The sequence below is a fragment of the Rutilus rutilus genome (genome assembly GCF_951802725.1).
Source record: "Rutilus rutilus genome assembly, chromosome: 1".
Taxonomy (NCBI): domain Eukaryota; kingdom Metazoa; phylum Chordata; class Actinopteri; order Cypriniformes; family Leuciscidae; genus Rutilus; species Rutilus rutilus.
Genome location: NC_140209.1, coordinates 37,358,179 through 37,370,343, shown reverse-complemented (window position 1 = coordinate 37,370,343; position 12,165 = coordinate 37,358,179). Strand labels below are relative to the sequence as shown.

Genomic DNA, 12,165 nt, shown 5'->3' with positions numbered 1-12,165 from the left:
TGTTTTTGTCCTGTTGTTTTATGTTCTAGGTTATTTTAAGCAGGCTACAATAATGCTTTTCTTAATGGTGAACTGAATGTAGGCTAAACCAGCCTGCAATGACAACGAGAAAAAGAAGAAAATAAAAACATATTTGTGTGGTGTAATATTATCCATTGTGACAAACTGTTTACCGCTATCTCAGTGGGTGAAAGGCACTGCCAACATAAGCGGCACGAAAATATATTTTACTTGCTGGCACTTATACGTATAAATGCCCCGTTTTTAATCTGGTTCTATCTAAACAATTTTTAACAACAGCTGATTGTACATAACACAATTTTAGTAAAAGTCAATGACTGGGAGACTTATTTTATTGAAAATCTGTTATGTACATTTGAAAAACAGCTATGGGTAAATTTTGCCCGGTGGCGGTTCTAGTGTTAAACAGTAAGCCACTGGTAGGTTTTAGGGCAGGACATCCTAATATCTGTCTCGATAAAGAGTGTTGCAGCAATTAAATATTTTTTAGGTCAACCCTCAATTAGCATCACACTTGTTCCCTCGACAAAAACCTAATAGGTTTTTTTCGATTGGCTTTTGGAATACTGGACAAAAATAAGCTCTGTGACCAACACAGGTTTGATTCGTACAGGTTTTGTTCATCATAATCTTCACGAATGAACAACTTTCATGAATTTTGAACCTAAATACATTCGGCAAAATTAAAAACAGACTATAAAGACACTCCACCACAGTTGCATGACTTCACTGTCATTGTGGCAAGCAGGACGAGGCCGAGGGTCGTGAGAACCAGATGAGGCCGGTGGCGTGATTGATAATGAGCGTCACCTGCGCAACATGCTATTTTGCACCTGCATGGAAGGAGAAGGACGACGGTGAAGGACGAGAGAGGACCAGGCCTGGACTCTTTTACGTTAGGTTTTGTTTATGTGTGTACGGCAGTCTTCCATGAGGGGCTGCCGCTTTTACTTTTGTTTTGTGTTTGTTTGTTTATTTATTAAAGTGTGTTGAACGTTCGCCGGTTCCCGCCTCCTCCTTCCCTTATCAATTAACTTTGTTACAGTCATCATCACTAAGATTAAGACAACTCTTTCAGTCTTTATTTAAAAACATTTTCCCATAAAGTTTGAGTTAGAATAGTGTAATTATAAACACAACGTGGCTGTGGAAACAGACTAGCGAGTAGGTGAAATTAAAGTCTGTGACAACATCTGTCCTATTTAACAAATGCCTTTTTTAAAGTCAAGAGAAAGCTTAAAGTCCCTGTAAAGTCAAAATTAAGTATGTTTTCTGAGTTTGTCACACCACAGAAAAAGGTGTTATTAGCCACCCAGCCAAATTTGAATGATAAAAAAAGCCGGCAAGTACATAAAATAAGCTATCAAAATCTTGCAAAAATGAGCAGTAGTCTCTGCTCTCAAACGCTGGGGGCGTGTCCGCTGGCTGAGCTGAAACCACGCCCACTCGCGGGAAAGCTGACGAAAGCCAGCCGACGATGGCACCAGTTGTCGGCGCGACAGGAGGATGAAGGCCGAGGCGGGAGATAATCGGTTCGGGCCCATTCACCAGTAACAGCGGATTATCTGTGAATCCCAGTTGTCTCCGACGAAAGTTTATAAAACTATCCTGTGTAAAATGATCACTACAGAGGCGGATTTTGGCGGTGATCCTAAGCTCTCCATCAAGGTGGCTCTTCACAAAATTAATCCACCTCTTCTTGATGTGATCGTTTTTCGGAAATTTAAATAAGGACACCGATCTGTTTTGTACGTGATCGCATCCAGGTAGTACTCATTTCCGTGACGAAGGCATAGCTAGCTAGCAAACTGTAGGCTGTAGTAACTAATAGTACTGACAGTAACTCGCGATCGGCAAACTGATGTGAATGAATGTGCTATATTGTTAGGGGAGGGGCAGCGTCAGGGGCTCCGATGCGTCATCAAGTAGGGGCGTGTCCAGGAGCTCAGGGGCTCCAGTGCGTCATCGAGCCCCCGTTTTAGCCCCGCCCAAAAAATCCGGAACACAGCAATGGTGAAAAACTGTTTAACGGTCTAACTCCACAATTCAGTACTTCACAGTTCACAGTCTTTGTAATATGTTTTATCAATACATTTCTAACATTTATAATGTGTTTAGAATTTTTTTTTAGAATTGCCTTTACAGGGACTTATTACTTATGTCATAGAATGGAACGTGAAAATATCTTGAGCTTGTGTTAACCAAAGACCTTATTCGAGCATTTAACCATAAACGAAAAAAAAAAAAAAACAATAAAAAAAAACATCGACTTAAGGTTGATGGAACAAGAAGTGCTAAAAAGCTAACAAATTTTCGGGTTTTGGCCAACAACAAACATCTACATCAAGCCTGCAGCACTCTATTAAACTGCAATAGAAGAAAGAATTGTATCAGAGAAAAAAAAAAAAAAGAGCTTTTTTTTCTTTCTTTTTTTTTCACTGGCATGGTTAATGGCTTAGTCACATAATAAATGAATATATCAGAGCTTCTGTTAACAGCTTTGCAGAGGATGAACTGGACAAACTCTGATGACAGCATCCTTGATCAGACGCGCTTCAGACTGGGCCGTTCTGGCGTCTGACATCAGGATGACCGGGGCTGTAGAGCTATGCACATCACAGCAAGCTAGCCTTTGATGTGCAAACCACACATCTGGAGCTGGAACCAGTCCAGATAAAAATGGAGCTTATCAAACTACAGCAGCGTTCCAGTTTTTTCCTAACTAATGAAGAAAGCACTGACAGCTTAATCAAATAACTCAAGCAAGAACTGATAAAATTCTGGTGTGGACTGTATTCTGTTTTTACTAAATAAGTTGTTCATAAAGATCTTGCTAGTTTTTTCATCCAACCGATTATGGCTATTGATTCAGCCCATGTTTACCCATGCCATGACCGTCCTATAGGATGAGAGCTTGGAGTCACTGGGTCTCCAATGCGCTTAATGAATTAAGATTGGCCATCGGCCGACATAGAATCTACATGCGTAGATTTCCACAGTAGATTTTCCTTAATTTCACAATGTTGTACACACAATGTTCCTCTCGGGTTAGTGACACCATGAACCCTAAAATTTACACAGACCCCGGCAACACGCAAGCAGTGTTGAGAAGAGGAAGAGTGGTTGTAGTAAAGCACATTTGGGAGTCTGCTCACTGTCGCATCCATCTTTTAACATTTATTGCAATACAGTAAGTAACACAAATGCAATAGCATGTCACTCACATGTAGGCATCTTACAACAGTTCCAACACTAGCAATTTATAGATTATCTTTAAAGAATATGCTAATCAATGACTTGAAGATAGTTAACTACACATAAGCTACACAAATTCATCAACTAACCATTCAGAAACGTCCTGTTGCATTCTACATGTCACCACTTCTTGAGTCTCTCCATCATTGGCCGACTTCAGTTTGAACATAAAAGGCAGAACAGTTTCTGACAATTTAGTGCGTGTTTGCATGAGGTAATCAGAGCTGCTAACACACACATGAGCTCTTGAAGCTCCGCCCTCTGTGGCGGGAGCAGCAGCTTATTTGCATTTAAAAGGGACACAAACAAAACTACAAACAATTTTTGCTCACACTCAAAAAGGGACAATTTTAACATGCTATAACAAAAATGATCTGTGAGATATTTTGGGGGCATTGTACCACCCCTTTAACAGGTTTGTTAGTTTGCGTAACTTGACTTAATGGCCAATGTGTCATAAGTGGGACTTTTATTTTGACAGCATTGAGACTGTTAGAGGTGTTGATGTACAGGGCAACTTTTTTATTCAATGTTGCTTGGGCACTTTCCCATTGAGAACGGGCAACAAATTTCTAATTGGATATTTCAGATCGGTCGTGGGCCCTGTGTCTCACCTGGTTGCCCGTTGACGCAACATTGCTCAAAAAGTTGTCCCATGTATCATCACCTTTACTCTCGTGCGTGATGGTCGGTCTGTGCGAATCGGATGCAGACAGGGGAGTTCAGCTGTCAATGGAGACGCACAAACAAGAGCACAAACTCTTAATTTCAAACTTTACTTCGCTTTGTCCTGGCGCCTACTATATCAATCCATGTCATTTTCACTGTGTGCTATAGGCTATGTATAATTAGTGTTTACCTTGTCTTTTTTTTTAGTATCTATCTATCTATCTATCTATCTATCTATCTATCTATCTATCTATCTATCTATCTATCTATCTATCTATCTATCTATCTATCTATCGTCCTGTTTTTTTTTTCATTCTTTTTATTCATATTTTTTAACCATTTCTTTATTTGTGAAAAAGAATATTATAGGATTACAGAATCTTTATTTAACAGATTTTTACCAACTCCAAATTAATTTTGCTTGTATAATTTTCAAATGATTTATTTCTAATTTTGTAAATATTAAGTAGAATAATACTAATAATGTAATAATGCAATGAATTTTGATAAATGAGTCTACCACCTAATATAATATGGAAAAAACCCTAGTTTATTACATATTTTGGCTAATTTGATTATGCTGTAGCATTTAAATCCATTCCGCAGAATTTGAGCACAAAACAAAATAGTGTGAGACCAAGTCATTTAGTTTTCCTTGTAAAATAAAATTCTGAGGAAACGTCTGAACAAAACTTATAAGTCTCTCAAAAAGAACTCTTAATGCCAGAAAAAAAAAGCAACAAGACAGAGAGAGAGAGACAGAGAGAGAGACAGAGAGAGAGACCAACTCTAAGCTAATGCTATATTCCCAGCAGTTATTCAAACACATCCAGTTTTAATAAGGATGGAGTCAGAATGGGCAAACCAAACTTTGATCTCTCATCACACAGCCTTCAACACCCGATCAAATGCCTTCAAAACCAAATCTGTCATTACTCAAAGTCAACCCTTTATTTACACCTAACCAGTCTCTGTCTCCTCTCTACCCTGAGTCTTCTTGTCAGACGGACGAGGCATTAGCTTCCAAGTGCTGACAGACATTCGCTCAGATCTAGTGAGTGGCAGGTTGTCAGATCAGGCCGTCCTCAGCTCCCACCCTCCCCACCGAGTGAGTCAAGGCTGCAGGCTGAGCGTCTCTCAGCTGGGCTGTGCCTGACACTACCAGCCTCCTAAAGCTCAAAGACCTGCACTGTACCATCCTGATCCTGCCTGTATCTCAGCTTCCATCTCAAGAAAAAAAAAGCAAGCATTACTGTGAATTTTTTTTGGATGCATTCCATCCATGATGTTTTGGTTGTTTGACTCGTCCAGTCCAAGAGGACTAGATAATGATAGCTTACCAGAGGAGTCTCCAACACTTTATTCTGATAATACCCTCCTAAACATTCCTTAAACCCACTGGACTTAAACATTCAGGCCTGGACAGCGTCAACTATAATTATGACAATTTAGAAAGTTTGTTTTTAAAGTACCAAGTTTGATAGGACTAGCACAATATGTAGTGAGTCACACTGTGTACCAAGGCAGATGACAAGTCTTCAACACAAGAGAGCCATACATCCAGAGTAATTCATCACAATCAGTGAACCATAAACTAGGACGTTCCCTCACTGTATTGTATAATCGATCGAGATAAACATGACCAAATCTTTCTCAACATTTTATGAAAATTACTGAGAGTTTGGAGAAGTATCAAGGATGCAAAGAGTTTAATACTATAACATTGAATAAGTCAGTGTTCAATAACCCTGTTGATGTAAAATGTAAAACCATTATATAGACAAATACAAATAACTCCATCATCGTTTTATAAGCATCCCTGATGCAGCTCATGAAGTTGATTGAGAGAATCCCTGTATTCTAGACAAACAGTGGCTACTTATAAAAAAAAAAAAAAAATGTTGGTCCACATTTGTGTCTACATGGAAAAGTTGTGCTGCCTACTATTTTTGTGGAACCATACATTGTTTTTCAGAATACTGTATAAAAAAGTAAAAAAAACATACCAATGTGAAAGTATTTACTGGCCACTTTTGATCAATGTAATGCATTCTTGTTGAATAAAGTACACTTTTTTTTTATAAATCTCAAGTGGTGGTCAGTGTATAACAATTTTTTTTTTTACCTATATCATTGATTCCATTTTAGTAAAGCGCTCACAAAAGGATACAATTTGATGGCCCCTGATTTAGTTCCAATGGCCATAAGCTGCAGTTTGGGATCATAGGCCAAAGCGCTTGGCTGGTTTGGGAATCCATGTTCAACTGTCTGAGTAAAAAAAGAAGAGAGAAAAGAGGAAATCTCACATTCAGAACTTAAACTCACATGTAATGTACATCAGATAGAAATGTAAGAATTCCTCTTTTTCTAAAAAAGAAACCAATTCATACTTCATTGACCTCTATGAGCCCTGATGCTACAATTAGCAATGTAGTTGAGCGATCCTGACAGGAAGAGGATTTCCTTGTTTTTACAACAACACAAATACAGAACCAGAAATAGTAAGGAAGGAAACCTAGTAGATTTGACAGACAATGTCAAATTCATCTTCACACAAGCTATCAAAAATGATTTGCAGAAACATGTTTTGGGGCAGTTTTAAAAACGTCATCTTAAATCAACACACAGAGGGCACGAATTTAAGCAAAACAAGGCTTGAAGTTGTCCGAAGGATGCAGATCTCTTTTCACAGGTTGACAAAGTGTGACATAGTAAATAACAGGACCTTCTTGTAACATTATACACAGTGTCATGACACTTCATCAGTATGACACACAAACACCTTCCTTACACACCACTAAACCATCTGTGGATAAAAGTCATCAGCAGCATTAGAGAAATGAACAAAAACTGAGGGCTAACCCAAGACTTTAAAAATGTTATCTCTCATGGTGCTTTACAATGAGGTGGGGGGCTAGAAATGTTGCCAGAGTTTGGTCATCAGTAAAGAGCCAACAATCAAACCCTTTCTGTGTTTCTGGCAGGGGAGCAGTAACAATGTTCATTATGATTTAAGAGCAGTATCGTTATAAAGAGCTCAACAAATCCTTACAATCACCCTGCTGCTGATGCCAGCACCACTGCAGGATACATTCAAGGCTCAGAAACCAACATCAATAAGCCAACATTATTTATTTTTAATTTAATAAAATTATCATTGAACTAAATTAATATATTTAGCTCTTTTATAATCTAATATATTATTTATATTATATATGCAAATGAATAAATAAAAGTTGTCAAACATACCAAAATTAAGTAAAAGAAACTTCATGACAGACACTTCCTGTTCTGCAATTGAAAATTTGTTGGAAAAATGTAAAAACTAACCGCTGAAGATTACAAACATGAGTAAACTTTGAGGTCACTCACAATAGACAACGCGCCCTGATCTCATCTGAGTTAATGAGCTCCACTGATGAAGATGAATATCAAACACGACACATTTTTTCATTCTCGCAAAGCTATAAAAGTCCAACTGTGCACTAACAAGAAGAAAAGCTTGCTATACATAAAGTACTAATTGTTTCAAACAACTTCCATGCGTGTATATTGTTGATCCTTAGCCTATATATCTGGCCCTGATAGTTGGAAAACATTGCTGTTAACAGTTGCGTGTTACTAAAAACAACATTTAAACAGTGCATGTAATTATTAATATATTTGCTTGAATTAAATGTTCTTTCAGTCGATTTCAGTGCAACCCGAAACGCATGCATGCTCGAGAGACAGGAGACCCACCACCGCTATCCCACATACCTTATTGAATGCAAATAGATCCTGCTTGATTTTCTCACGATGAGGGTCATTTCCCTGCCGTCTGAACCTAAACTTCATCATCCTGAAGCCGAATCAGAGATATATCACAGCCCGCACCGTCTCAGATTGATAGAAATTCCGTTAGGCGTGAATCGGTGCAGAGAAACAATGTGATCCTTCACGCAAGCTCCAGTTTCTTTTGTATCCACTCCTCAAGCCGTGCAAGTTTTCAGCTGTGTGTTTATGCAGTTTAACCACAGGGCAAGTTCGCAGGAACCACGTCTCAGGAGAGCCAATCAGAGGCAAGAATCTGTAACCAATTCACCAAGCCACGCCCACTGCCAGCAAACGCGTGGAAAACACGGATCAGGATTCGGCTGGCTTTACTATTTATTCACACGTTTGAATTGCCTTGCATCAATTTAATTACAATGCACGAAGTTATCAGTCAGTTAAAACTTTAAATTACATTAATTAATGATTTTTTTATTTAATTTTTTTTATACAAACAGTTAACAGCATAATGTTAATATTATTCAATGTGCATTGTGTAATAAAATGTAATTGTGAGAAACAGTACAGCTGTGATTTATTTTATTTAGAATAAAGACTTCATATTATACCTACTACATTCATTGTACATATAGTGCATTTCTCGTCCACATAGAGAATTTAACATAATAAAAACATTGTATGAATATTTAAATCATAAAAGTCTCAAGTAGTGCAACTTCAAAAACAGTGGCTACATTTATTTCATCACTCTTTCTCTCTCATAAAAAAAATAAAAAAAAATAAAAACAAAACTCTTGCTGATCATGTGTTCGGAGCTAGAGGTAGAAATATAGTGTTTTAAACTATGGAACCATATGTTCAATCTAATGGAAAGCATGCAAATTGTTGCGAATAAGCTAATCCTGGAACTTGGTTAAATTGCAAACAGACATATTGCACTATCAATAATGACAGCTGGCTTTGGACGTGTATGAGTTTAATAGTGTCTGATTGCAATTATTGCCATAAAAGTACTAATAAATAACATCAGTGAGAAGGTCGTGCTAGAGCAGTGTGATTTCACTGGGCGGCAGAGTAAGTCTCTTCTCTCGCACGGACAGCAGGTTCTCCATATGCATGGCGATGACACGGCACAGCTCAAGGCTCTGTAAAGTCAAACGCACAGGAATAAGCTCAGCCCACAATGGCCCAGTGAAAATGAAAACTCATTATATATGACTTATATATATGACTTAGATTTATATTGTGTGATGATTTGGAATTATACATTCCCTCTTTTAGTTGAAAGTCCATACCTGGTCCAGCTGTAACTGTGTAATGCGCTGAGACATTAGGTCACCCAGCATTATCTCCACGTACGGGTAACTGGAGCCAGCTGTGGGCCTCTGTGTCCGGGTGGACTGGACCTCCTTCAGCGGGAACTTCACCATCGGCTCCTGAGGAACATTGAAAACAGCTGTGAAGTCTATACGTGACCATGTTATATAATATCTTGGGAGGAAATGCAAATACATTTGCAAATATAGGGTATATAAGCAGTGCCAAAGCAGATTACATATTCAAATCCCAGAATAATGCATACTTTTACATAAATTGGTGCAAAATTCAATTAAATCTATACCTAGGACATGCATCATATTTACTAAAATACAGAAAAAAGTGCTAATGAATTAAATATGAGCCTTAAAGAGATATACTACCATTCAAAAGTTTGGGGTCAGTAAGACTTTTGAAAAAAATTATACTTTTATTCAGCAAGGTCGCATTAAATTGATCAAAAGGGACAGTACAGAAATTTATACTGATACAAAATATTTCAATTTCAAATAAACGCTGTTCTTTATTACTCATGATTTCCATAAAAATAATAAGCAGCACAACTGTTTTCAACATTAATAATAATGTTTCTTTAAATCAGCGTATTAGAATGATTTTTGAAGGATCATGTGACACTGAAGACTGGAGTAATGATGCTGAAAATACAGCTTTGACATCACAGGAATTACATTTTAAGGTATATTAAAATAGAAAATGGTTATTCTAAGCTGTAAACATTTTTCAAACAATATTACTATTTTTGCTGTATTTTTGATCAAATAAATAGCCTTGGTGAACATAAGCGATTTATTTCATAAACATTAATATATCTCACCAACCTCAAACTTTTGTACTAATTCTGTCATTATTTACTCACTCTCAATTCATTTTAAACATATATTACTGTCTTAATTATGAAAAAATTAAGTTAAGCTATTAAATTAAGAAATAATGCAGTCTTAGAAATACAGCTTTAAAAGGTTATCTTCACACAGGCTTTAAGTAAAGATTGGGAAACAATGGGGTTAAACTTACATGAGTCTCTTTGCTTAGAAAGTTCAGACCATTTTGATTGACAGCCAGTACACACGGGGTGTTGATAGCACCGTTGCTGCTGCTCTGTATGTAGAAGAATGATGAGCCAAACATGGGAAAAGCACTCACAAGCCCTGAAACAGAAACACAAGTACAACAATCAGCCTTTTGAATAAATGGCTGCGCGCCTCCACATTGGCTGTTCTCCTAAGTCAACACCTCACCCAGAAATTGTGCTTTGGCCTGATGAGGACTGAGGGCCTGCACCTGCTGCATATGCTGGTTTACCATGTTTAACCACTGCTGGGGCCGCTGGAGACCAAACAGCTGGGTGGGAATACACTCCTGAACCTCATGGCTGATGGCAGAGAACAAGAGAAAGTTAGTCTATAAATGAGGTGTCAAACTTAAATGACCTCAGGAACACTAGCCAGGTGATTTTCTCCATCAGGGGCCAGCTGAGCAATTACTATTTTTACAATCACGAGTTTTACCTCTATAGAATTATTGACACAGTAATTAATATGTAGACAGACATCTTCAGAGTGAATAATTTCTCCCTCGTAACTAGTAATGATCCCTGGGATTGTATTCCTCGACAACTATAATTTTCTGTTTGGAGATCAGGCAGTTATGTTTAATGGTCAGTGTGTGTACACAACTGTTCAAAGTTTGGGGGTCAATGTCTCTTCTGTTCACCAAGGCTGCATTTATTCGATCAAAAATACAGTAAAAACAGTAACATTGTGAAATATTATCACAATTTAAAATATCTGTTTTCTATGTTAATATATTTTAAAATGTCATTTATTCGTGTGATGTCAAAGCTGAGTTTTCAGCATCATTACTCCAGTCTTCAGTGTCACATGATCCTTCAGAAATCATTCTAATACGCTGATTTGCTGCTCATGTTTTTGATTATCTACGTACCTATGTTAAAAGTTTTGTGAAATCGTAACAAAATTATTTTATGAATATAAAGATCAAAAGAACAGCATTTATTTGAAATATAAATATTTTGTACAATTATAAATGTCTTTAATGTCACTTATGTAATGGCAGTAATGGCATTACATGGAGGGCAGGTAGAGCGAGTCCTTGGCATGATGTTGCAGAGCTGCCAGTTTTGACACTTGCTGAAGTTGCTGCTCACTGGCCTTACCCTGTGGGACAACACTGAGCAGCCCTTTCAAGTAGTCAGGGGACACCTGCAAAATATGAATGAAGATCAGATTAGTAGCCTGAACAGAGATAACTTAGGTCAAAACAAGGACAAATGCCTTAGATCTTTGTAACTTATGAAATAAGCAGCACGAGACATGAAAGGAATGTCTGGGAAATTGAATCAGTCTGGCTGATGTACCTGATTGTAATGCATAGTGACTCCGAGCTCGTTGTCAAACTTCAGTGGCTGCGTCCATATCACTCTTCGAAACCACAGACTGTAGTTGCTATCAACGTGTTCAGCCTCTGTAGCAATATCCAAGATGTATTCCCTTTTGTTTAGAGGCCGGACATTCTGACCTGGAGAAAGAGTGACAACACATGAGAAAGCAGCTTGTATTATCTCTACCATCTCAGCTACTGAAAACAATCAAATTATTTGAACTATGTGTTTTTTTCCTTTTTGTCATCTCACCTCTGTTTGTGACAACAAATATAGCATATTCATCCAAGGCCTCAAGTTTATGCAGACCCATCTCATAGCACAGCTCTTCAATGGCATCCAGAGCCACCTTCAAAGTAACAAGATTGAATTAGAATCAAACGTTTCCTACTAAATGAATATGATTGGTCAAGCTGCAATAAATATTACAGAGGCAACTTACTGAGCAGGTTTTGATCTTTAGGTGGCGTTCAATTCCACCAGGAAGAAGAAACAACTGGCGCTTGGAGCTCCTTCCAGCCTTGAAAAAGATTGTTCATAATTAAGCACAGATTGGTGAAAATGTGACTGAAATTAGCATTGAAATATGCTTATGTGCAACTAACCAGCATAGCTTTCAATTCCATCCCATTAGGATGCTCAACACGTCCACCGTATTGGAACGTCTTCCTTAGGTTCTGTTCACAAGCCTTGGCAATGCCTATCAA

At 37.8% G+C, this 12,165-nt stretch overlaps 2 protein-coding genes across 3 annotated transcripts in view; both read right to left on the bottom strand.

The window, feature by feature from the left end:
* Window positions 1-7,945, bottom strand: part of llgl1 (LLGL scribble cell polarity complex component 1) — a 40,468-nt gene extending 32,523 nt beyond the window's left edge. For both annotated transcript variants that reach the window (XM_084425524.1, XM_084425525.1), the window contains exons 1-2: window positions 7,705-7,945; window positions 6,116-6,213 (exon numbers count right to left, since the gene is read on the bottom strand). In XM_084425524.1, coding sequence (XP_084281650.1) covers window positions 6,116-6,213; window positions 7,705-7,785 — 179 coding nt within the window. In that variant the 5' untranslated portion in view covers window positions 7,786-7,945. The remainder of the gene's footprint in view (window positions 1-6,115; window positions 6,214-7,704) is intronic.
* Window positions 7,946-8,050: 105 nt separating this feature from the next.
* Window positions 8,051-12,165, bottom strand: part of myo15aa (myosin XVAa) — a 37,604-nt gene continuing 33,489 nt past the window's right edge. Inside the window, exons 57-65 of the mRNA XM_084425427.1 lie at window positions 12,064-12,158; window positions 11,901-11,978; window positions 11,711-11,807; window positions 11,435-11,595; window positions 11,146-11,279; window positions 10,296-10,429; window positions 10,072-10,205; window positions 9,015-9,155; window positions 8,051-8,864 (exon numbers count right to left, since the gene is read on the bottom strand). Coding sequence (XP_084281553.1) covers window positions 8,763-8,864; window positions 9,015-9,155; window positions 10,072-10,205; window positions 10,296-10,429; window positions 11,146-11,279; window positions 11,435-11,595; window positions 11,711-11,807; window positions 11,901-11,978; window positions 12,064-12,158 — 1,076 coding nt within the window. The 3' untranslated portion in view covers window positions 8,051-8,762. The remainder of the gene's footprint in view (window positions 8,865-9,014; window positions 9,156-10,071; window positions 10,206-10,295; window positions 10,430-11,145; window positions 11,280-11,434; window positions 11,596-11,710; window positions 11,808-11,900; window positions 11,979-12,063; window positions 12,159-12,165) is intronic.